The sequence below is a fragment of the Phyllostomus hastatus genome, unplaced genomic scaffold, assembly GCF_019186645.2.
Source record: "Phyllostomus hastatus isolate PE091 unplaced genomic scaffold, TTU_PhHast_1.1 phas_contig_196, whole genome shotgun sequence".
Classification (NCBI taxonomy): domain Eukaryota; kingdom Metazoa; phylum Chordata; class Mammalia; order Chiroptera; family Phyllostomidae; genus Phyllostomus; species Phyllostomus hastatus.
In genome coordinates this window covers 6207219-6231410 of record NW_025333709.1, presented here as the reverse complement: position 1 = coordinate 6231410, position 24192 = coordinate 6207219, and the positions used below count along the sequence as shown (strand labels likewise).

Here is a 24192-nt window from a genome sequence, read left to right as displayed (position 1 = left end):
CGTGCTCACACTGAGTCTGCAGTATCACAGCCAAAATTTACGAGGCCTTTCCACAACCTGAAGATATAGGGTGAGTGTATGGAGTGAGAGCCTGCTATTTGCCAGGCATTGTTTGGGCTACTTGGAAGACAATGGACAAACTGTTAAAAACAAAACAAAACAAAAAACAGGTTTTCAAATGTCATAAATTCTAATGGGAAAGTAAAACCAAAACAAATTTGTGCAAAAATAATAAATGGGTCAATTATACCATACATTACAAGGTGATAAGTGCTATGAGAAAAGGAAAGCAAGCTGAGAAGTGCCCATAGAGACACGGGGGGAGGGGCAAATGTGGGCAGGCTGTGATTTAAGTGGAGTGGTCAGGAGAGGATTCATGGAGAAAGTGCCTTGTAAAGGCGGTAAGAGCGAGCCATGTGGATACCAAGGGGCGAGGGTTCTAAGCAAGGGCCGGAGCATCGAAGCAAGCCTGGAGTGTCAGGGCAACAGCCAGGCCCAGGGCAGCTGGACAGGCTCCAAGGAGAGAGTGGTGGACGAACCAGAGAGATGGTTGAAGGAGAGATCGTGAAGAGCTGTGCTGGACATCAGGAGGACACTGCCTTTACCCCAAGGGAAACACAGAGTCTTGAAGGATTCTAAACCAAGGAATAGTGTGATAAAAAAAAATGCTTTCCCTAGGCTGTGCACCTTTATTTAGCCCAATTATAAGATATCCAGCAGGCTTTCTGAAACACTGAAAATACCTGAAGCAGTTTCCAGGATCACCTCTGGGCTACGGGAACGGTCCACAACCCAGGTTTGGTGCCAACATTTCTTTTTTTACAGAGAAAAAAATGAAAACCCAGAATGGTCCATGGACTAACCGGGGGCCAACCCCTGAGCAAGGAGCAAGCCTGGGCAGGACAGCGACCCCAGAGCACTGCTCCTTTCCCCACTCCGTGCCAATAACCGAAGCGAATGGGCAAGGAAAATGCAGCCTTTGTGCACTGACTTTGTTTTATTTTTCAGCTCACCTTTGTTAGCCAGGCACCATGTTAAGTGCTTTACAAGCTTTATCTCTCTTAAGACCCACAGAGCACATAACAAAGCAGTTGTGTTTTTCTTGACTCATATGTAAGTACTGGGACCAAGACCACTGTACTTATTCGAGACCTGCAACGGATACACAACAGAACCCTGCTCTCCACGTGACCGCAGAGCCCCTCTTTATTTGTCACCGTCAAGGAGGGTTATAAAAACACCGAAGCCAAGTTCAGTTTTATTTGCATTTCTGCATTGTGTTACTCAGGTTATCTTCTTATCTGTGATTCTCACTGAGTCTTTCAGTGGGTTGCCTTAAATTCACAATTTTTTGAAATAAATTCTAGTGAGGAAGTAAAATCATTGTGTAGGACTTTCCAGATGGGATTCAATTGCATACCTTGCAGCAGCCGGGAAAGAAAGTTTCCCAAGAATGAGAACTTGTCCTTCAACACACAGGTCGGCTCCCTTCCTCAAAAACAAAGGAAGAGATCCCTCCCAGTCCCAGGCCCGCATAGCTGTTGGTGTGTAGTCGGGACAGCTGGCCCATGTGGAGCCCTTCCCGTGGGCCAGGAGTTTAACTCCATAATCACTAAACTTCTGAGCAACTACAATCATTACCTTTATTTTGCAAAATAATTCATGGATCCCCAAAGAAGTTCAAGGATTTTCCCAGAATAACACAAGTAGCAAGTGGCAAAGCTCCACCTCACACAGTTTTGGAGGAGACTTGGGTTCAAGTCCATTTCTAGCTGTGAATAAGTCAGTGCTGAGAAGGCAGGGAGTTCATCTCTTTTGGTCACACTGGATCCCAAGCACCTAAACTAGTATGGTGCCCAGAGGGAATGCTTGGTAGATATTTGCTGAATAAAGGAAAGAAGGACGGAAGGAAGGAAGGAAGGAAGGAAGGAAGGAAGGAAGGAGGGAAGGAGGGAGGGAGGGAGGGAGGGAGGGAGGGAGGGAGGAAGGAAGGAGGGAGGGAGGGAGGGAGGGAGGGAGGAAGGAAGGAAGTCCTCTTGAAGGCTTTAATTCCAAATGCATGAATCTGTGCTTTTATGTAACGACAGACCTTAATAATAAAGGAGAAAGTGCTTAATGAGCTCCAAAGGCCTAAATAATGGTTACTCCAAACCTGAGATGCTATGATTTGACCTTTTGTTGCTGTTATGTCTGTTCCTTTCCTCGCCTAATAGCTTGTAAGTAAGCTACAGAGTCTGATGGAACATTGTGCCACCGCATGATCTGATGAATCAATAATCAAGAGGAGGGTTTTGTTTTGGAGATGAAACAAAAAGGGAGTAGAAAAATTACATCAGAATAATGTCCTTCAAAAAGTACCTGTGCACTCCATCCTAGAGGACATGGCCCTTTAAAAACAATAAAAGTCATCGCTTCCAGGGGTCTGAATCCTCTCTCAAGTTAAGAACTTCAGACTTGCAGGTCATTTTTCCTCAGAACCCATATTGATTGGCAACAACAACTACAAAAATCGATGGACACTACGTGCTGCATGGGGAGGGACTGCAAAACAGAGGATTATCCTCCCTCAGGAAGAGAAGAGATGAAGGGGAATTGATTGAGGGCGTTAGGCCAGTCCTTTCATCACAGCTGGGAGGGCTTGGAGCCCTGGGGTGGCAGGCTGCCACGCTAGCAGCACAGGGTCCCCTGCATGTGCTTTCTTTTGACAGATAAGGCCGCCGGAGCTGCTTAGAAGGCCCAAACAGGCTTCCTGCTGTCCTGCAGGGACTTGGCTGGTTTTCTTCTCCGAGATCATGCTGTTAGCCTCCACGTGAGTTCTGAGTTATCTCTGGGAACACATGCTTGTGGAGAGGAACCTGGCTCCTCAGCTCCACAGACAATACACACGGGGACTCTTTGTGCCTCCCGAGCACAAACCCAGGGGCCCGCTGCAGTCAGGGCTCTGCATAGGGTAGCCCTCGTTTCTTGTCCCAGGATCTGTCCGTGGAGCTGCCCCATGGCCCAGTGACCCCTGGCTTTCTCCTCTCATCCCTGCCGTGTCCTCTGGGACCCAACCCTCAGCAGCCTTCCCTTTCACCACCACCCCCTCTTCCCTCAGGCCCCATCCTTCCTGAGTTCCAAGCCATTCCCCAAGCCCCTCCTTTTTCATGTGTACCTGGATTAATTTTGACCAGCTATGGGAAGACCCATGTCTATGGGTCCGTCTTGAAGGAGGAAGTTTACTCACAACTCTCACACCATGTCCCAGTCCATCAGGAGGCAGAGGAGAGAGGGGACTGCGGGCCACTAGCTCTATTGTGGTTTCCACAGGAAGGAGCCGGTGAGGCAGAGTAAGCAGGTTTGGGATTGGCTAGTGTGAGCAATCTCAGTGGGTCCTGGGGCGTGTGGCTCTCCCCAGTAGCCTGGCACCTGACCTGGGGTGATTAGAGGAAGGGAATACTGACCTGATAGAGAGGACCTTCAGGGTGTAGGATGTGGATTGCTCTATAGATCATTTAAAAATTACATACATTTATTCTGTATTTTTTATGCTTTTCTGACCCTGAAGGGACCACTCCTCCCAGGGCTTGCAAATTCCAAGAGATAGTTGGCCTGTCAGCGTGCTTTTCAAACAGTTGCACCACTGAGGATTGATTGTAGATCTTCACTGCCAATCCGCAGCTCACCTCAACCAGTGATTGATGGAAGCTTCTCAGGGCAAACCCAGTTCCCCGAACCAAGTCCTCCCCTGGTCTTTACAAGGGGGACTTAAGAGCGAGAAAGACAAGCCCACGTTACTAAGGCCTGGTCCCTTCATGCTCAGGTGACATTTCAGAAGACCACGTGCGGGCACCATGCAGGGCTTGGGAGGATAGAAGTAACGAAACGTGCACAGTCTCCCTGTACTCATTTCTTGAGGCTGCCTTCACAAACCACCACAAACTGTGGGGCTTAAAACAACGAACATTTATTCTCACAGTTCTGGGGGCTAGGAAGTCTGAAAGGAAGGCATGAGCAGGGCCCTGTTCCCTCTGAACCTTCTGGTGGGGGTGGGGGAATCCTTCTTGTTCTTCAACTCCTGGTGCTACTGGCAAACCTTGGCATGCCTTGGCTTATGGTTGCATCACCAGGGTCTCTGCACTGTCTTCACATGGTTGGCTTCCCCTTGGGTGTGGGTCTTCATGCTGTGTTCTCCTGCCTCTGCATGTGTACGTCCCAATTTCTCCTTCTTATAAAGACACTCTTCATTGGGTTACGGCCCTCCCTACTCCAGTATGACCTCATCTTAACTCGGTCGTGTCTATAAAGATCCTATTTCCAAATAAAGTCACAGATGCTGGTATTAGAGGTTGGGGGGATACAATTCAAGTCAAAAAACTCCCCATAATATGTTCTCCAACTAGCCACAAGAGGACACATACAGATATAACCCCCTTTTTTTGAGTAAAAATATTTTGAAAAGATTCTATTATCCCCATCTTGATAAAATGTAAAGGTCTTTATGCATCGTATCCATTTTCTTACTTGCCTCTCAACACTCTCTCTTATGTCAAATGTGCATTCTGTTGTGGCTGAGAGGCAGTTCTGTGTCCCCAGAGCGTGCCCACTGAGGTCTCTATGGAAACCAAAGCGAAGGAAAGCTGATCACATCTCATTTTTTGCCAGTGCTTCCCTGTAAAGAAAGTAACAGTGAATTCTGTGTTTTAAGAAATCTCTTTGTTAGTTGGACTACAATAACAAAATACCACACACTGACTGGCTTTTAAACAACATAGGTATATTTCCCACAGTTCTGGATGTGGTGTGCTCACATGGTGAGAGAAGCTAGGTAGCCCCATGGGGTCTGGCTTAAAAGAGCACTGGTCACATTCATGAGGGCTGTGCCCTTACATCCCAAGCACCTCCCCAAGGCCCCATCTCCCAATGCCATCACAATGGGCATCAGGATTTCAACATATTGGTTTTATGGGGGCACCATCAGACCAGAACAGCCTCCTAAAGAACAAACGTTCATTTGCAAAGCAACTGGAAATGTCACCTCAAGCTGTTGTGACTGTAGCAGAGGTAATCCAGTGTGTTTGCCATCTCCGTAGTGTTCACCACCTGCACACAAAGGCAGGTTACCTTCCCCCGCCTCCAGCACAACTGGGTGGGCCTATGACACTGATTTGGAACAAGACACATGGGGGAAGTGGTATATGCCTCCTTCAAGCCCAGTCCCTAAGTGATCTCCTGCGTTCTTTCACCTCCAGCCATGCAGAGAATCCAGTGGAAAAACCAAAGCCCTGGCAGACAGCACATCTTCTGCAAGGAAGAAGCTGGACTCTCAATAACTTCTGAGGCATAGGGGCGCCACACTCATAGATAGAAGAGAGACCTCCATTGGGTTGCAACAGCAGTAAGATGAAAAGAAAATGTTGATGGCTAAATCTGAGGCTGGAGGATTGCATTGTGCATAAGTTAAAATACCCTAAACGAGTCTGGAGTTCACAGGAAAGTCACTGTTGTAGGCTGAACTTCATCAAACCATGAAGTTAACTCAAGTAGACAAGGCCAGGCTTGGAGAGGGGGGATTTGCATAATTACATAGGAGAAGCCCAGTATCCTGTAGTCAGAGGGCAGCACTAGCTAAGGTATGGAGACCAGAAAGTTTAAAACCTATGGAAGGGAAAAGAGGAACGAATGTCAGTTTGATCAAACGGGGAGGTTGTGAGGATGGAGTGGGTGGGAGGTGGTGAGCAGCCTTCGCCAGCTCAGGCGTAGGCAGCTCTAAATCTTAGGGGATGGAGAAAGAGAGCAGAGAAGGTGGGGCTAATCCATCAGGCAACAGAGAGCCATTGAAGACAATTGCACAGATAAATGATGATAAAAAAACACGGCAGGCCATGCCCCAGACAGCTTTGAGGCAAGTGAAGGAAAGGAATCCCACTCCGAGGCTGATGCAACAGCACAAACAAGTGATGACGCGGGATCTATCCGAGGCAGGGGCTCGGGGGTGCAGAGGAAGGCAGGGAAGTCAGCAGGGATGACGGCTCTGACTTTGGGCACCAACTTTCTGCCAGGTAATTTATATACATTCCGTAATTTAGTCCTTGAAATTGTTCGTAGTAGAGTTAAGGCCCTCTGTGATAGTAGAAGAAACTGAGGCAGAAAGAAGTTCCAAGGCTACTAAGTTACTAAGTGCCTGAACTGGGACTTAAACAAGGGCATTTGACTCCAGAGTCTTCTCTCTTAACCACCACATGGAGATCAAAATGGTTAGAAGGGGAGAAATTCAGCTGCCCTAATGGGTGGATCTCACTCAAACCCTCCACAACCCACCACCCACCGACACCTTCCTTCCCACTCCCAAAGAACAATGTGAGTTTGAATAACAAGTCCTGGATTGTTTTTTATTATCTTTGAAGCATCTGCCCATGATCATATAACACACTATTTTCAATAAAAAATGAAAGTGCAGTAAAAATGCAAATTCCTGGCCAGACCGCTCGAGGCCATAAACACAGGTGCACCATTAACTTTCAGTAGTGCCTGAACGGGAGCAAAAACTCCAGGTACAAAGCCGCCCATGGGAACCAGCTGCCCTCAAATTAGAGAGAAAAGGGCAGCCCTGCCCCTCTGGCTGGATTTGGAGCAAATGAACTAGAAACTTTGCAATGAGTTATCCCTAAGGTTGCGGTTCTCGGCCCTGGCTGCACAACAAAACTATCTGAAGGCTCACAGAAAATTAGCTTCATCAGAATTTCGGGGGTTGAGGCCTGGGCATCTTATGTCTGAAACTCTCCCAGGGTGATTCTCGTGCATGATAAGGGTTGAAAGGCCCCACCCTTGGGTAATACTGAGTAAAGCAGTTGCTCATGTACCATTTGGGAACACTATTCAACAGTATTCATCTGGCCCAAATGTATTTATCTCGCCTCTCTCCGTGCCAGAAGCCGTGCTGTGTTCCAGAGATGCAGAGACGAATAACAGGATCTTCCTATCCTCACGGATTTCACCACAGAATGGGTGAAACAGACAGTTACAGTGGAATGGTGGAGTCGGCTAAGTGTAGAACAGAGCTGGGTACGGAACACAAGAAAGATTAAAAGCAAAACAAGTCAGTCTTGGGGATCAGAAAGAACCTTGGACAGAAGTCAGCAGCTGAACTGAGTGTTACAAGAGGAATAAGAATAAGCCATGTGAATACGAGGTTGGGGAAAGCAGTCATGACTGAGAGAACAGCTTGCAGCACACAGCGCCAAGGGACCTAAAGAAACTCGAGTAGGAGGAAGCACCTGATGCACTGGAGAGGCCCTTGAGTGAGGCTCTAGACTGTGGCCGATCCCACCGGGCCTGGCATGCTGTACAAACAGTGCTGGTTTTTGCTGGAGACGGAGACAGCACTTTTGAGAAGGTGTCTGGGATCAAAGAATAAAAGCGTGAAAAAATGCGGTACCCGTGAATGCAAAGTATTTATATTGGTTCTATTATTATATAAATAGGTAGCATTTATTGCACACTTACCATGTTGTGTCACGCCCTGTTCTAAGCACTTCACCTTCATGCATTCAATCATTGCACAAATGTTTATTAGCCATCTATGGCTATGGGCCAAGCACCAAGTGCCAGGCGCAGAGAATACACAGTAAACAGTCAAAAATCTCTCCCCGTGTGGAGTTCACATTTCTGAAGTGGGGGAGGGAAGAAAGACAATTGGCACAGTAAGTAAAGTAGTGAATTAGATGCTGATATATGCTGTGACAAAGATAAAACAGAGAAAAAGAATAGAAGTATCTGAGTTGTGATTGTCCTTTGATGTGTGCACTGGTCTAGGTTAGGGCCCCTGTTATTTCACCAGCAGTGAGCTAGATGTTACCGGGAAGATATGTCGTAGATGTGATTAGAATTCATAATGACCTGCCTTTAACTATAGGAGATTACCCTTGCTCCTCTGGGTGGGCTTGGTCCTCAAGCAATCAGGTGAAAGGTGTCAGGAGCAGAGCCGAGGCCTCCTGAGAAACAAGACATTCTCCGCTGAGAGCGGCAACCTGCCCTGTCTGCCGGCCTGCCCTGTGGATCTCAGGCTTGCCTAGCCAGCCACCACGACTGCGTAAGCTCACTCCTTGCAGTAATTCCTTTATATGGGAGGTTTCTAATGCCTGCAAGGGTGGAGAGCATGGACAAAAAATAAAAAAGGGCCCAGGACTATTATCAAACATTGTTCAACATGCAGAGATTGGGAGGAAGAAAACGAGCCATTTTTAAAAAGGCTCCAAAGTTCCTTCTCAAGAACTCTCAAGAGCACCTGGAGAGTCTGAAGTCATAGAAACCTCAACCAAACTGTCCTTTTGGATTCTGCACCACAGAGGCCATTTGGTGAACATGGGAAAGGCCATTGTCAGGGGAGCAGTCGGGGAAGGAGGGGTGGAATGTGATAGGCACATGTTAGAATGGGCTTAGAAGAGATTCAGAAGCAAACAAATAAAGGCAGCTTGTGCCTATAAATCTTTCAAGAATCTGGATATGAAATGGAAAAGGTTGAGTGATACCTAGAGGGCAATGAGAAGGTCAAGGGGTATTTCGAGGCTCCCAAGGAGGATCCAAAATACAATAACAGGTTGAAGGAATAGAGAAGAGCAGAAATAAACAATGGAGTGAGAACCAGCAGAAGGAGAGGAGATACCGGCATACAAGCCAAAGCAGACTTGGAAAGATTCCCTGTGATCAGAGGAGCAACACAGGACAGTTTAGGGAGGGAGTGGGTACAGACAGAGATGAGCCTACCATTAGGGGAGTAGGAGTCAGTCTCTATATTTGCATCACGCTTTACCTCTGCGGAATTGTTCACACCCGCCATCTCAATTAATCCTACTCTCTGAAGTCTGGAATCCTTATTCCCATTATACATATAAGGAAATTAAGATTCAGGCTGCTTCAAAGCAGAATCTTATAAGATGTTAATGACGGAACCAGCATTCAAATCCAAGTCTTTGGTTTATAAATGCAACTCCCTCCCTCCCTCTCTCTCCTCTCTTCAACCTTCTCTCCTCTCTCTCCTTCCCTCTTTCCTTCTCTCCCTCCTTCTCTCCCTCCCTGTATCTCTGTACCTCTCTCTTTCTCTCCCCTCTCCCTCCCACATTCTCCCTCTTTCCTTTCTTTTTTCCTCTTCTCTTTCCTGCCCCACTGATTCTTTTTTTGAATGCAAGTCAGGTCCTTTAGCAAAATCAATCTTGGAATTAGTGTACTGAGACCCTTGGACACACTCCTCTCAGTCTGGATTTTACATCCTATCAAAGGACAGACACACCCACAGATTAAAGTTGTTGGAAGCCTTCTCAAGTTCTATGCCTCAGTTGTTTGGAGTTAGGGGCCTCTCAAGTTCCGGATTTTGAAATATTCTTTCTTGTTTTCTTTTCAATTTTGTTGACAATTTCTATTAGAGTCCTGTTATCTCTCTGGATTGCTCCCATACAGCTGCTGTAGAGGTTAAAGAATGCTTTTGCCAAGGTTAGAAGCAGACTGGAGCTTCTTGAGCTCCAGACTTCACCCTAAATTCCAAACTTGTTTGTGGTTCAGATTCACTTCATCTTGGCATCAAAATCAACACACCCTGTTTCTTTAAAAGGCTCTTTAAATGGCCTTTCAGAAATGAACATAGGTGGTGGACAGTAAATCATTCATCCAAATTATCTTTCACGAGAGAAAAACTTGTGCATGAAGAAGCATCATCTAGGTTACATTTTATTTGAAATCCACCAAAAAAATAATAAAGGGTCCAAAACCTAGACTGAAATTTCATAAACCCTAAACACGCCAAGTTCCAACCACCTCATTAGTATAAAATAATACATTAACCCAATTCACTTTGGGTGCTCAAGTGGAAAACTTGAGTCCAAATAAATTATTTGTATGAAAAGGTATCCGCTTCATTGCCCTAAATGGCACTCTTGTGGCCCAAGTGTTAATGATGCTCACAGCCGCTTCTAATGACACACACAAAAATCACACTGTTGTTTAAATAAAGAGAGAGGGCTGTCACCAGAGCTGGGAATTCCACAGCACGGGGGGAAGAGGGCATGGATTCAGAGTTAGAGGAGAGGTCCAATCCTGGATTTGCTGTGTTCTGGCTCTGTGACTGTGCCCAGCATTCAACCTCAATGAATCCCTGTTTCTTTGTTTTCTAAATAATGATGATACAAATAATTTTTTTAAATCTCCACCCAAGGACATTCTTTCCTTGCTGTTGGGGGAAGAGAGAAAGAGAGAGGTAGAGAAAGAGAAGGAGAGAGAGACAAGAGGGGAGAGAAAGAGAGAAACATCAATTGGTTGCCTTCCCATACGTGCCCTGACTGGGGATGGAACCTGCAACCTGGGTATATGCCAAACCTGCCAGAAAAAAAGTAAATTTTAAAACTCTCTCTCTTAGGCTTATTGTAAGGGTTCCTTATGTGAAAGTGGCCAGCATCAAGCAAGCATGAGGTGTTACTTCCCTTGAACTCTTAGCGTCTCTGCACCCACCCCCATGCTGGTGCTCTGCCAATGATGGACTCCAAGGTGGTGTTCAGAGTAAAGCAACTGGCTCACTAAGGCAGCATACTCTGTTGTCTACACTTGTTGGTGCCCCGTCCCCTTCCTCATATGCCTACATTTGAAGCAAGTCTTTTTGATCTACTGCATTTATTGGGGTGAAATGGGTTAACAAAATTATACAGGTTTCAGGTGTACATTTCTACAACATGTCCTCTGTACCATGTGTTGTATGTTCACCACCCAAGTTCAGTCTCCTTCCATCACTGTTTATTCCCTCTATACCCTCCTCTACCTCCCTCCCTTGGAGTTGAGAAAAAAAGTGAAATCTTATGCAGCATGGAGAGAACTCAGAGATCACACTGTCTTCCCTCTTTTTTTTCAGTTGAGCAAACTAGTTTCCAAATAAAAGAAGTAACTAGCTCGATCTCCCTCAGCAAACAAGGATAATGTCTTAATACTGTATTTTTGTGACCAAATATAAGGTGAAGGGGACATGCTGTAACATGCATAGCACGTTCTCCGTAATTTAGGCAAGTTCACGGGGGCAGACAAGGGGAGGACTAGGGAGCTCACTTGGTGGAAAACAGCCAATAGCCGATCATGGCTCAATGCTTATTAAATTTCCCTCCAGCACAAACCACTGCATGCCGAAAAGAAGGGTTTAAAATAAATGCAGTCATAAGTCTAAGAGACCTGACAAACGTCTAGTCACTAAAATACCAATGAGGATAGATGATGCAGCCATGAACATGACCTACCTGCAGAGCCAAATTAGAATGCAGCTATAAATTGCATGGACTTGTTTTCTACAAAAAAGAGATAAGTCATTTCAGCCATCAACTGAAGTATTTACATATACTTAGTTCTGTACACATGGTATTGTAGAAGAATAATAAAATTATATAACAGCCCTGGTAACTTTAAGGACTTATGATTAGTTGAAAAGATAAAACACAGCCTTGAAAACAGAGTCACAAGATAGTAGATATTAAATAGATGACCATTGAAGTGAACAGGGAGACTGTATGGGTTATTCCATCATAAATAATATATATTTTTATTCATACAAGACACTGTATGAAGCCCTGAAAATACAAAGCATTAAAAGCATCATCTTAGTGTTCAAGATGGTCATACGTTGCTTGGGAGATGGCAAGTGAAATGGACCATCTCACAGAATACAGGGCTACAGTGAAAGGAACATGCACAAAGCATTGTGGGAGCACAGAAGGAGGGCACCTACCACTGACTTGGGAGATGTGAGAAGGCTTTGCGGAGGAGGCAACATACTAACTGCTGACAGACCCCAGCCATGAGCAAGGGCCTTCAACACGCATGAGCCTCGTAGGGAAGAGACAGCGTTGAGAACAAGAGTCAAAGTCTTAGATTTGAAAAGCCACTCTATCAGGATGTGTTTGGCTGGCTGTGTTTGGGTGAATTTCAAAAACTTGCCTTTTCATCTCTAAAGAAAAACTGAATGTCACAGAGCACAGACTAGATGTCATACACCAAAGAGTAAGAAAAACCAAATAACCGCAACTGCTCTCCTGCCCTCGAGAAGATAAAAACCCAACCAGTGGGTGAGAGGGGAAAGACATGTCATGTGTAGACCCTGGGACCCAAAACAAGAATGGGGTCACAGATAGCAGCAGACAGAGCATTTTGCTTTGGAGAGTGAGGCACAAGGTCCACCAGAAGGCCTTCCACAATGCTGAGGACACACACTGTCCCCTTGGTAACTTCCATCACCCTAGAGTACAGGGTAGGAGCTAGAGTCCGAAGCTGACCAACTTGACATTCTGAATGAGCCATGTTTAAATCAAGAAGTGACTGAGTTTGCTATATAATGGCAAAATAATGTTTTACACTATAAACAACAACAAAAAAAAACAGGAGGTTTTGAGAAAATTAGAAACAAGGAAAAGGAGGCTCATAAAGAATGTAGAAAAAGGAGAAGTGTCCAATCCTTGCTCATCTGAGCGGGGCGAACCAGAGCTATTCATGTGAAGAACTCAATGCGTGATTTCTTTCAGCCAGGTGCTGAAAGCACTTCGCTACTATGGCAGTAATGATGGTCCAAGTGGGGGGAGCCTTGGGGAGGGCCCTGTGGGCATGCGCATCTTTCTCTGCTTGGTGAGGAACTCCGACTTTACCCTACAGAGGATGGGAAGTTGCTAAAGGGTGTTCTTCAGGGAAAGCTACATCAGATTTGCTTCTGAAACATGTCTTAGGTGCCAGTGTATGGAGGGTGGCGTTCGAGGACAACGAAAGCCACATAGAGAGCCCCTTTGGAGAGGAGGTCAGATGAACTGAGCTGTGAGCATTGGGCATGTGGATTGGGGAAGGGGACTGGGAGGACTCAAACAAAGGCACAGAGTGGGAAGGTCACGCAGAATGTGGGGGAGGGAAGCCAGCCTTGGCAGGACCACAGTTGTGATCTCAGAGAGGAAAGAAAAGAGCTCAGGAGTATTTCCCACAAGCTTCCTTACCGCCTAAAACCCAGATGCCAGAAAACTCAAATAGCATAAGTTCAGAGTCCTCCATTGATTAGATCCAAGATTGAAAAACTACCCTTTCAGTAAATATAGTTTTCCTGGCACAGAAACATGTTCCCCCATTTCCACATTGTGACTGAGCTGAGTAGTTGAAATAGAGACCAAATAGCCTGCAAAGCTAGAAAAAGTTACTATTTAGAGAAAGTTTGCTAACTGCTGCTATAAACTCACAATTTGATTATCACATGGCAACTTGACTGTCAGATGACCAGGACTCTGAAACATGTAGGAGAAACATGAAACATGTAGGTCTCTCACCCAGGAGATGGAGGGCCAACACTGAGAGACAGGAACCCTGGAGGTACACAGGGGAGCAGATCGGGCTAGAGCCCTACACATCCTATCATTAACTGTGAGGCGTGGGAACCTCTGTGAGCCTCAGTTTTCTCATTTGCGCAGTGGGTCAAACAATAGCAGTCACCATGCAAGACTGTGCTGAGGATGAAGTGAAGTAACATATGAGGTAACATTACCTCATTAACATAGTGTTCAGTATGTGAAAATTGTTCAAAAAAAAGTTAATTAGGCCGTTTTCTGTTCAACTGTCTATTACTTAGCTCTTGTTAAAATGGCTAAAAGAGGAGAGATTTATGGAAGGTCATTTAAAGGACAAGTGGTCCATCTTTTCCCCCAGGTCAGTGTTCTTTAAATTTCACCAAGGACCCACTGGCACCCCAAATATTTGGAGTATCTCTAAGGAAAAAATGCATATGTCTAGGCCCTTTGAAGGCTACTGAATAAGACCTTCTGAAGTGGGGACTCAGGAAAATGCATTGTGTAATCTCCCTCCATTCCTGTGCCTGACAAAGTTTAAGAACCACTGTTTTCTGAGACTAGGGAATGAAGCATTTCTTCAGAACGCAGGTTCAAGTTCAGAACCTCTAGTTTTACTGTTCTGCGTTAATTTTAACAGACACAAGAACTTGAATAACGTGGCTTGGAATTCATGATTTTATGGATGCTAGGGCTTCATATGAGGCTAAAAGATGTATTTAGGTTTAAAATTGAGTTTTTTAAAAATGTGTAAAGGTTGCATGTCCATAAAAAACTAGTGGTAGTAGTTCTAAATGACACAAAGAGGAGGAAATTGCCAGAGAAGCCCTGCACAGGCTGTGACTCTATTAAACCAAAACAAAAGCACAGTGCATACCTCTGAGCCACTTATATTATACTGAGGTCTGTGGCAAAATCTTATTTTTATATTCAAACATGCAGGGATCTACTAAGCAGTAGAATGTAATATAATAGAACATAATATGCAAGACTCCAAAGAAAGTTTGTGCTATTGCCCCCAGATCCACCCATCCCTCCATCCTCCTAACCCCTCGGCACATATAAATTCTCTGTTCTCTGTTGTTAGCAGAGTTGGATAAAAATGTTTGGACGAAAGTTGGAACAACACAGCTCTAGGATGTCCTGCTGAGATGCCCCTCTCCTCCTTGTTCAATCGAACTGAAGAATGTCTGCATGAGAGGAGTCGCACGAGAAGTCGGTAGTCACAGAGAAGCACCAAAAGCCACGGTGTTTCCAACTTCGACCAAACAGCTCCTGCTTGGACCACACATAGTACTGTTAGCAATAGTACTTCTGTGACTATTTATAGTGCTGGGTACCAGGACCTCCAAGAAGATGCTAAAGTTTAATTCGCATCTTTACCTTTCTCCCCTGGTTTTCTGCCTACAGGATTCTCCCCAGAATCACTGTGGGTGCATTTTCTCCTCTGCTAATGATATTGAATCTGCACATCCTTCCCAGACTCTTAATACAGGGAGGCCAGCTGTGGGATTTATTAGTGTCTCAGGCAGACATTTTCTCCTCAGCCTGTAGCAACTTCCTAAACCAAAATTTGAATAAACCTGAGGTCTTCTGACCCAGCGTTGATGGCCATGGCCCCCTTTTCACATCTCATTTTCCTAGGGTGAGTTCTGCATAGCTGCTGCTTTTTTTAAAAAAATCAAATTACGAGCTCATAGATAATAACACTTACCCAGCACTTTCTATCTCTAAAGTGATATAAAGGTCTTCGAGTCCATTTGTCTCTACAGTGAATTTTTCATCCTTAATAAAAACAAGTTTCAGGCACTAATTTCAAATGCTGATGCAGTCAAAGCTGCCTCCTGGGAGCAGGTGCACCAGATTCATATTAATGTGCAAACCCAGAGCTGGAGTAGGGGGTGAGCTTCAAAGGCTGGGGATGGGGAGCCAGAAGGGAAAGCTTCCTCTTAGAGGTTGCTGACTGTGGCCGAGTCACTTAACTCTGGCATCTCAGTCACCTGGTACTAAAATGGGGATAATAAATATACTTCACTCACATCACAGTTTGCTGAAAGAAATAAGATGACAGCTCTAGAAATGATTTATAATACATTGTAGACTACACATATTCATTATTACTTCCCAAAGAGATCATACTTATCCAAATTTTGGGTCACTGTCGATAAATCTAGAGGTTTTTCTCCTTCACTTCTCAAACAAAATGTTTCAAAAATCCCTTCCGCTCCAAAGGGATGGGAAGGAAAACTGCTGTGCATTCACTAAGAAGTAACAGCAACTGACATTCAGCATTTACTAAACTCTCTGCAGGATTCTAAGAGAACAGTTATCATCCTCACAGCAGTCCTATGAAATAGAAAGCATTATTATCTCCATTTTACAGAAGAGAAAACTGAGGCACAAATGCATTTGATATCTTGCTCATGTTTACTCATGAGAGGAAGAGCTCATTGTCTCAACCAACAGTTCCCAATATAGTCCAGGAGCTCCCGGGGATACTTTTGGGGGAGTCTGTGAGATCAAGATTATTTCCATAATAAGGCTAAAGTGCTGTTTACCCTTTCCACTGTCACAAGCCTGTAATGAGGTTTTCCAGAATTTGCCTGACGTGAGATTGGACACAGAAACACTCAGAAGCATCCTGCCATCTACTAAACCAGAAAAGATATGCAGAAACGTAAAACAATGTGACCCACTTCACTACTATATTTTGTTTTGGAAAATATCATTTTAAATAAAAACCTCTTCTTGTTTGAGATCTAAATTGTACTAAATTACACTAGATTGCACACATTGTTCCTGACTCTACTCTTTCTTATCTAATTTCTCATAAGATCAAGATCAGGTGCCATTCTGAGAGTAAACTTGACGTTTTGTCACTACAGAGTATGAAAAACACTGCTTTGTCTCTTCTCTACCATCCATCTCTCTGCTATCAGAGCTCCAGGTAGTTCTGGAGTCCAAGGGAAAGATGTGCCATTGTTCTAAACCAGTCATGGTCATTTTGTTTGGCCTGACAAGTGTTTAGTCTACAGGAATCATGTGATCCTTTCCTGGCCAATAACGTGAAAAGCCACAGGGTTGAATTTCCAGGAAGCTACATCTTTCAGTGAAAAAAGTATGTTTTGAGGCATGATGTTTTGGCTACTTCAAATACAATTATGATGTCTGTATGTTTTCAGTTTGCTTGAAACAGTGAGGTTACCCACATGAGAAAAGCAAATAAAATGATCACAATAATGCTCACATTATTGAGCTGTTGAATTAGAACCAGCAATCGCTTACCTCCAGATATTTTATGAGATAGGTAAACTTCTATTTATTTAAGTAATTCTTAGTTCATTACTCTGCTACTTGAAGTCAAATGCACTACCAGCTGAGAGACACAGAGAGGTTTTCTCAAACTGTAAAGATAAGTCCACCCAATGATCTCATTACCAATAAAAATAGATCCCGAGAGTACATAAATAATGAAATTCAAAGACAAGAACTTTGAAGTTCATTTATATGAGGTCTGTCCAGAAGACATCCAGCCATATAATAGGAAAAATAGAGACATTTATTGAAGAAGATATAAGAAACATTGTGCACAGGGCAATGACACCTCAGTTCCCTTCAAACTAGGCACTCTAGGAGCTCACACAGTTTTCCCAATCACCATTAGCTGCCCCATCATGTTTTCCTGAATTTCATCAATGGTCTGAAATCTCTTCCCTTTCACAGGTGATTTTAGTTTTGGGTGAAGCCAAAAGTCACAGGGCACCAAACCTGGGCTATAGTGGGGCTGAGTCATCTGGGTGGTTTGATGTTTCACCAAAAAACTCTGCACAAGACATGATGCATGAGCAGGTACATTGTAGTGATGAAGCTGCCAATCACCAGTTGCCCATAGCTGTGGCCTTCTAAATCACCCAAATAGTTTCTGCAGAAAAATGTTCAAGCTTAACACAAAATTTGATATAGATTCATTGTTCCACTCACTCAGTCATTTTAATGCAATGGCCACACAGTACACATGTACACAGTACACATGCTCACTCTACAGTGTCTACCTCCCCCACTGCTATTACAGTGAAGTCGTCACTGTTCATGCATGCACATTCCACACATTCCAGTTCACTCCCCTTGGCTGCCAGGTTACATCAATACCACACAAACTATTCTCATTACAATAAAAGTAGCTTAACTTTGCCAGAGAAATATATATATTTCTCTGAAACATGAAAATGATGAGAACAGAAATTGAAGAAATAAAAGGAAACACAAAGGTAATTTCTAGACCTAAAAAACACCCTATCTGAAATAAAAAATTTAATGCATAAAATTAACAACAGATTAAACATCAACAGAAAAAAGATCAGTATGATCTAGAAACCATAGCAATAGAAACTGCTCAAACTTAAGCACAAAAAGATAAAAGACAGCAAAAATTTAACAGAGCCCCAATAACAAGAAGGATGACATCAATTAGTCTAATATAAATGCAACTGGAGTCTGAAAAAAGAGGGGAGCAGAAAATCATATTTACAGAAATAATGGCTGAAATTTTATTTAAATTTGGTGAAAATTATAAGCACACACAGTCAAAAAGTTCAACAAGCACAGAGCAAAATGAAAACAAAGAAACCCATACCAAAACCCATCATAATCAAATTGATAAAGAGAAAAATCTTAAAAGAAGTTGTAAGTAAAAATGACACATTATAATCACAGAAACCAAGAAAAGAATGACTGCAGATTTCGTGTCGCAAACAATGCAATACAGGAGACAATAAAGCATCTCTGAATTGCTGACAGGTGGAAAATATGGCATTCCGTATCCCGTAAAAACATCTTTTAAAAATGAAGATTAATTTTAAATGTTTTCAGATAAGCAAAAACTAAAAAGAATTTATGGTGAGGATATCTTCACCGCATGAAATGTTAAAGGAAGTTCTTTGGACAAAAAGAAAATGATACCATATACAAACTTGGATCTACTCAAAAGAATTCAAACCAGTTTAAATAATAATGAACTTGCTTTGCTTTTAATTTTTAATGGAATTGTTTAAATAAAAACACCACCATTGTCATAAAAGGAAGAAAAGAGTAGTAAGGGAAGGGAAAACTTAAGTTTTCTTTTTTAACAGCTTTATGACTTGGGCCAAAAAGACAATGGCGTTTTAAGCTCACACAAAAGGGCCAGAAGACGAGAACATGACCTTGACGAAAGAAGACAGAAGAACTGCACATAAAACTATCACTGATCTCTTCCCTCTGTTCTCTCCCAGACCCTGAGTGCTGTCATGCTTTCTTCACTTACTAATACCCAAAGGGTCATCATGCAGGACAACAGAGGGGGTAGGGACAGGGAGAGACAAAGGGTCTTGCTCCAGCTGGCCCCTAACCAGGCCTAGAGTCAAAGGCTATTGCTACCCCATTGATCTCACATGTCTGCCCAGGTCACAAAGGGGCTTGGAACCAAAGTTCCAGCTAATAGTGATTGTGTCTTTCACCGGGATGCCCTCTGTTAGAGGTTCAATGATGTCTCCCTAAAAATATTAATGCCCTCACCCTCAGGATCTGTGAATGTGACCTTATCTGGAAATAGAGTTTCACCAGTAATAAAGTTGAGGTCAGTGCATTGGGCCCTAATGCAATATGACTGTTTTCCCTGTAAAAAGGGAAAGTCTGAACACAGAGACAGATGCCACAAAGGGAAGATGAAAGAGCAGGGTGATGCATCAACCAGACAAAGAACACCAAAGGCTGCCGGCAAACCTCCAGTAGTTAGGGGAAAGGCAGGGAGAAGATTCTTACTCACAGCCCTCCAATGGAGTGACCCTTGCTGACACCTTGACTCTTGGATTTCCAGCCTCCGGAAGTGAGAGACAATACATTTCTGCCCTTTAAGTCACCTAGTGTGTAGTACTTCATTACGGCAGCCCTAGCAAACTGGTACACCCCTGCAGTAGACAATGAGACAAAGGCTCAGGGGTTCAAGATCTTATCTGTATCTTCTTCAGCAGGTATATAAACCAACAATCCCTTGCTCAGCTGCAGCAGCCATGATCAAGGTCCTCTCCCTCTCCTTCCTGTCTCCACCCCCAAGAGAATGCCTAGAACAATTTTCTGATCCCCCTTATCCTGACCCTTTAAATGAGGCCAGCCCTCCCAGGTCCCGGTCCTGGAGGCTTGTCCTGCTCTGGGATTAGCACAAAATCTCAGAGGCTCATGTCTGAACTCTGGGATCGGACAGACTGAATTCCCACCCTGTCCCTTCCACATTCCAGCTGTGTGACTTTGGAGAAATACCTCCACTCCTCCCTGCCTTCACTTTCAGGATGGTAGAGCCTGCCCCACAGGGTTGTTCTGAGGAGCACACAGCAGTGGTTGGCACATAGCTAACGCTCATTAAATATCCACTCCACAAATGGCTCAGAGAACAGTGATGGCTATGCACAATCACCCCAGATTTCTTTCCCTTGCTCTCTATCCCCCTGTCTAAGGGTATGGCTCAGCATCTCAATTTTGGAAAACGTTTGGCCTATCCCTCTGACTTTGAGGCCAGACATGGCCTTCCACACGGTTCCTCCCTTGCTTCTTCTGAGGTTTCAGTCTCTCCTCTATAAACTCCTTCTGCTGGGCCTACCCAGGGTCCCTCTTCGAAACTTCTAATGGAGACATGCTGATAAAGCAGAAATACCACCCAAACCAACTCTGGAAAGTCCTAGTCATCATGGAAAATGCCTTTAAGAAGGTGACATAAGTATTATCTGTGGAGGTGGGCCCAGAAAATAAAAAGATGAGTAGGTGCACAAGGCTGGTAGCAAATGGAATATGTAATCAATGTCAGTTACTCACTCTAAGGTTCAGAACTTCCAATGCTGTTCTGAACAAAACAAGCCTTGGATCAAAGCACTCCAATTGTCATGCTTTGGCGAGCACACTGCGTAATTGTGCATCCGCGGGCTTTGATGATTCTGCTGTCGCACCTCTTTCCAACACACGAGGGGCCTTGTCAGAACACATAACTAGCTGACTCCCACAGACAAGGAGCTGTGTGAGTCACCTTGGGGAAATCAAGACCCCAGCTGCCGAGATGAGCAATTTCAAAGCTGGGAGTTTGCAGGAGATAATTCTGAGCGCCGCAGAGAGAATTTCTGCTGCCTTCTGCTCTGTTTGTTCAGAGTGCATAAGCAGTGCCTTGAGTGAGCTTTTTCACAGCAGCAGTTCCCAGACAAGGGAGACCGTGCCTCCCAGGGGACGGTGAGGAATGTCTGCAGGCACTGGTGATTGTCACAGCTTGGGGAAGGAGTGCTACTAACGTCAAGTGGGTAGAGCCCAGGGATGCTGTGAAATGTCCCACAATGCATAGAAAAGCCCTACATGAAAAGAATCATCCAGCCTAAAATGCCAATAGTGCTTCTGGTGAGAAACCTTGTCCTATAAGGAAAGCCAGGGAGCATTCCCATGGCTCTGAAAGAGCATCATGCTCCTCATTTCCCATGATCTGGCCCCAATCAGGGTGACTACCTCATTATCTATGACTGTCATGGGTGAAGAGCAGGAACGTCTGGGGGCAAATCCTAGCTACCCCACTTATCAATTTGGGCAGGGCACTTCCTCAGTTTCCTCATCAATATGATGGGGATAGGAATAGAACTTGTCTCACAGGGTCGTTTAAGGACTAAATGAACTACATGAAATAATTCCTGTAAAGGGTTTCATTACGTGTCTAGCACTGAAGGAGTAATATTCACAATGATCTTTCTGAACCATAACTTCACTTCATACATGGTTATTTTTGAAGATACTCCTTGTTTTGGCCATGCCACCAGCTGAGAGGCCCTCCTTCCTCCCACCAGTGATCATTCTTCTCCTCCCTCAATGTTAAGTTCAAATGTTTCCTCTGGGGAACCTTTCCCAACCAGGTAAGGATAAGTCAGCCCCTGCTCTGAGCTCCCTATATATGGTTCAGTCCTGTGTCCTCCTGGTCACATACTAGTCTGCCAGTTCCTAAATGGCAGGGGACACATCCTATCACCCTACCTGCCCTGAATCAGGACACAATGAACATCCTTTAAATTAAACCTCACCCTGCCTTTATTACAGTGGTTGGCATTTCTTATGTCCCTTACCAACATGAGCATGCTGCCTTACTCATTTGGTTTGCTGCAAAAATAATGACCCGTGCAATGTGTTAGGGTCACCTTCAGTGCTGAAGGTCTCTTGGGAATTGACCATGGGTCTGAGGATCTGCAAGACTTTCTTTGAGATGGGATGGGAATGGAGAGGGTAAAGTTTTATGGTGAGAACAAATGAGGATCCCCCCATTGATATCCAGGAGACAGAAACAGTCATTACTGGTAAGCATCTCTATTGATCAGGCATCTTTTCCATGAACTCTCTTCTTGATAGTTCCCATGACGGAGGTATCAACACAATCCCCATCATCATAATTACTTGACCAATGTCACACAGCAAGGATAGCTGCTCAGATAAGTCTAGTGGTCCCAGTGTCTGCACTTCTAACCACTCTGATTGATTGTCTCCCAAATAAATCAACTGACATCATTCAAGGGAGAGTACAAAAATTTGGTGACAAAACTCTTTAGACCCACAACGGCAGTCATAAATGCCACTTGGAGGGGTTTCCAATCTTTTTGTTTCCCTGACAGCAGAAATCGGTCTTCAAAGAAAGATTAAGAGCAAATCTGTTTGGCAGAAGACATAACACATAACTGTTCTTGGTTGAAGGAGGTGGGGGAACCACTGGAGCCACAGCTACCCCTCCCCACTCCCCGTGTTCTTAAAGGGGCCCTGAGGAACCAGATGCTTCCACCTTCTCATACCGCACACGTGCAAACAGAGACTCGGGAAGAGGAAATTGTTTGCTAAAGCTAACATTGCTCAGGAACAGGAATTCCAAGTCTTCTTGCCCTGAATTCAAAGCTCTTTGAAATTCTTTTTGAAAAAGCTCTGATGCCTCATTTATGACAACGAGACTTTCTTACTGACAAGTGCAAAAATATAAAATAAAGCCAAAAAATCCCGAAGGATTACCATATCTCATCCAACATGATGCCTTCAGGTGGAAGAGGCAAACAAATTTAAGATGTTAAAATTACAGACCTCAGAATAAATGATATGTGGTATGAATCATGCTTATTCTCTTGAATTTTGGTGGAAGACACTTCTTTTGGTTTCTCCCTTTGTCCTTCAGTTCTCTAGATTCTAAGACACTTGTTCTATTTTTTTTTTATTTAAGTCTCCTTTGTAACTTGGTGAAAGTTACAGAAACTCTAGTTAAAAAAGGCACATATGATCTTTCACAATTTTGAATACAGTTTTATAATTCCATGGAACCCACACATTTTGTGTGTTCTTGATTAAGGAAAATCCCCATTTCTGGAGCTCAAATCTTTCTCACTTACTTTGTCCCTGTGGAAAGGAAGAAGAAATCTCCTATCCATCCTTGCTAACACAGAATTAGCCTCTATGCCTAAAGATGGGAATCTTTTATAAACTGCCTTAGTGAGGTATAATTGATCTAAATGTATACAATCTGATGAGTTTTGGCATATGTATACAGACACCTGTAAAACCACCACCACAATTATAATAGACATATCCATTACCTCCAAAAAATTTACTTGGATCCCTTTGCAGGGGGTTGGGAAATTTGTTTTTGTGGTAGGAACACGACATGAGATCTATGCTCTTAATAGATTTTAACGGCACAGTACAATCTCGGGATCTACCAACACGATGTTGTACAGCAGATCTCTGACACTCAGTCATGTCGTAGAACTGAATCTGTAAGCCCACTAATCAGCAACTCCCTGTGTCCCTCTCTCCCAAGTTCCTTACAACCACTGTTCTTTACTTCTAACAGTGTCACAAGTTCTATGGCTTCTAGATTTTAATTTTAATGGCCTTGAAACAACATAATTTAGTACCAAAGGTTTCAACACCCATTATAGTATCTAAACTGTGAAATCAGCATTATTAATATCTGATCCGTGATACAAAACTCAGTGAGTTTTCTTATGAATAAGGCAGTAGAAGTCACAAAGAATAAGGGAGAGACCACTCATTGAAGCATGTGTTTACTAATCTAGCACCATAATTCCAGCCTCAGGACCTCCCAAGCGACCGGAAGGAGGAAGGGAAGAGGGGAGGGTGTTGGAAATGCAAGGATAGCACTTAACTTGTGGCCCCCTGTGTGCTCCATGGCCACACGGGGTGGAGCAAAGGTGGAGACTGGAGAGTAAGACACCGGCTTTTGGTTCACACGGTGGAGGAGGACCTCGAGGAGAGGAGGATCAGGACTTCCAGGGGGCAGTGTTGGAGTGGGCCTCAAGAACGAACTATGGGGCTTCTTTTTGACCTACCAGTCCTTTTCGATTTCTTTAAGTTTTTTAGCCAGGTGTGGTATGTCATAATTCTGAGCCAGATGCATTCCAACCAGGTTGCCAAAAGCAAATCCAAGCAGGAATCGGAGCATGATGTTAGCAAAGATGTTTGGAAGAGGGCGAGAACGGTGGTCAGCATCACAATTTTAGAGACCTTGTATGCCTCATATAAGTGAGCCGCGCAGTAACTGCCCTTTGGTGGCTGGCTTTCACCTAACATAATCCCCTCAAGTTTCATTCTCATTGTCAGGATTTTGGCAGGATTTTCTCCTTCTTGAAGGCTGGGTAATATTCTATCCCATGTTTTTGCCACATTTCCTTTATCCATTTATCTGTTGATGGACATTTGGGTTGTTTCCATAGCTTGGCTGTTGTGAATAATAATGCTAAATAACCACAGAAGTACAGACATCTCTTCAGGATTCTGATTCCAATTTTTGGGGGCATATATGTCTAGAAGTGGGATTGATAGTCCT

General features: G+C 44.0%; 1 protein-coding gene across 1 annotated transcript; it reads right to left on the bottom strand.

Annotated features, from left to right (window-relative positions):
• Positions 1–23691: 23691 nt before the first annotated feature.
• Positions 23692–23808, bottom strand: LOC123815590 (short transmembrane mitochondrial protein 1-like). The gene has a single exon (XM_045833948.1). The coding sequence runs from the start codon at positions 23806–23808 to the stop codon at positions 23692–23694; it is 117 nt and encodes a 38-aa protein (XP_045689904.1).
• Between the last annotated feature and the right edge of the window lie 384 nt (positions 23809–24192).

Bases quoted from the DNA above. Each gene is read 5' to 3' on its own strand.
- LOC123815590 (XM_045833948.1), bottom strand. From the start codon at position 23,808: ATGCTCCGATTCCTGCTTGGATTTGCTTTTGGCAACCTGGTTGGAATG.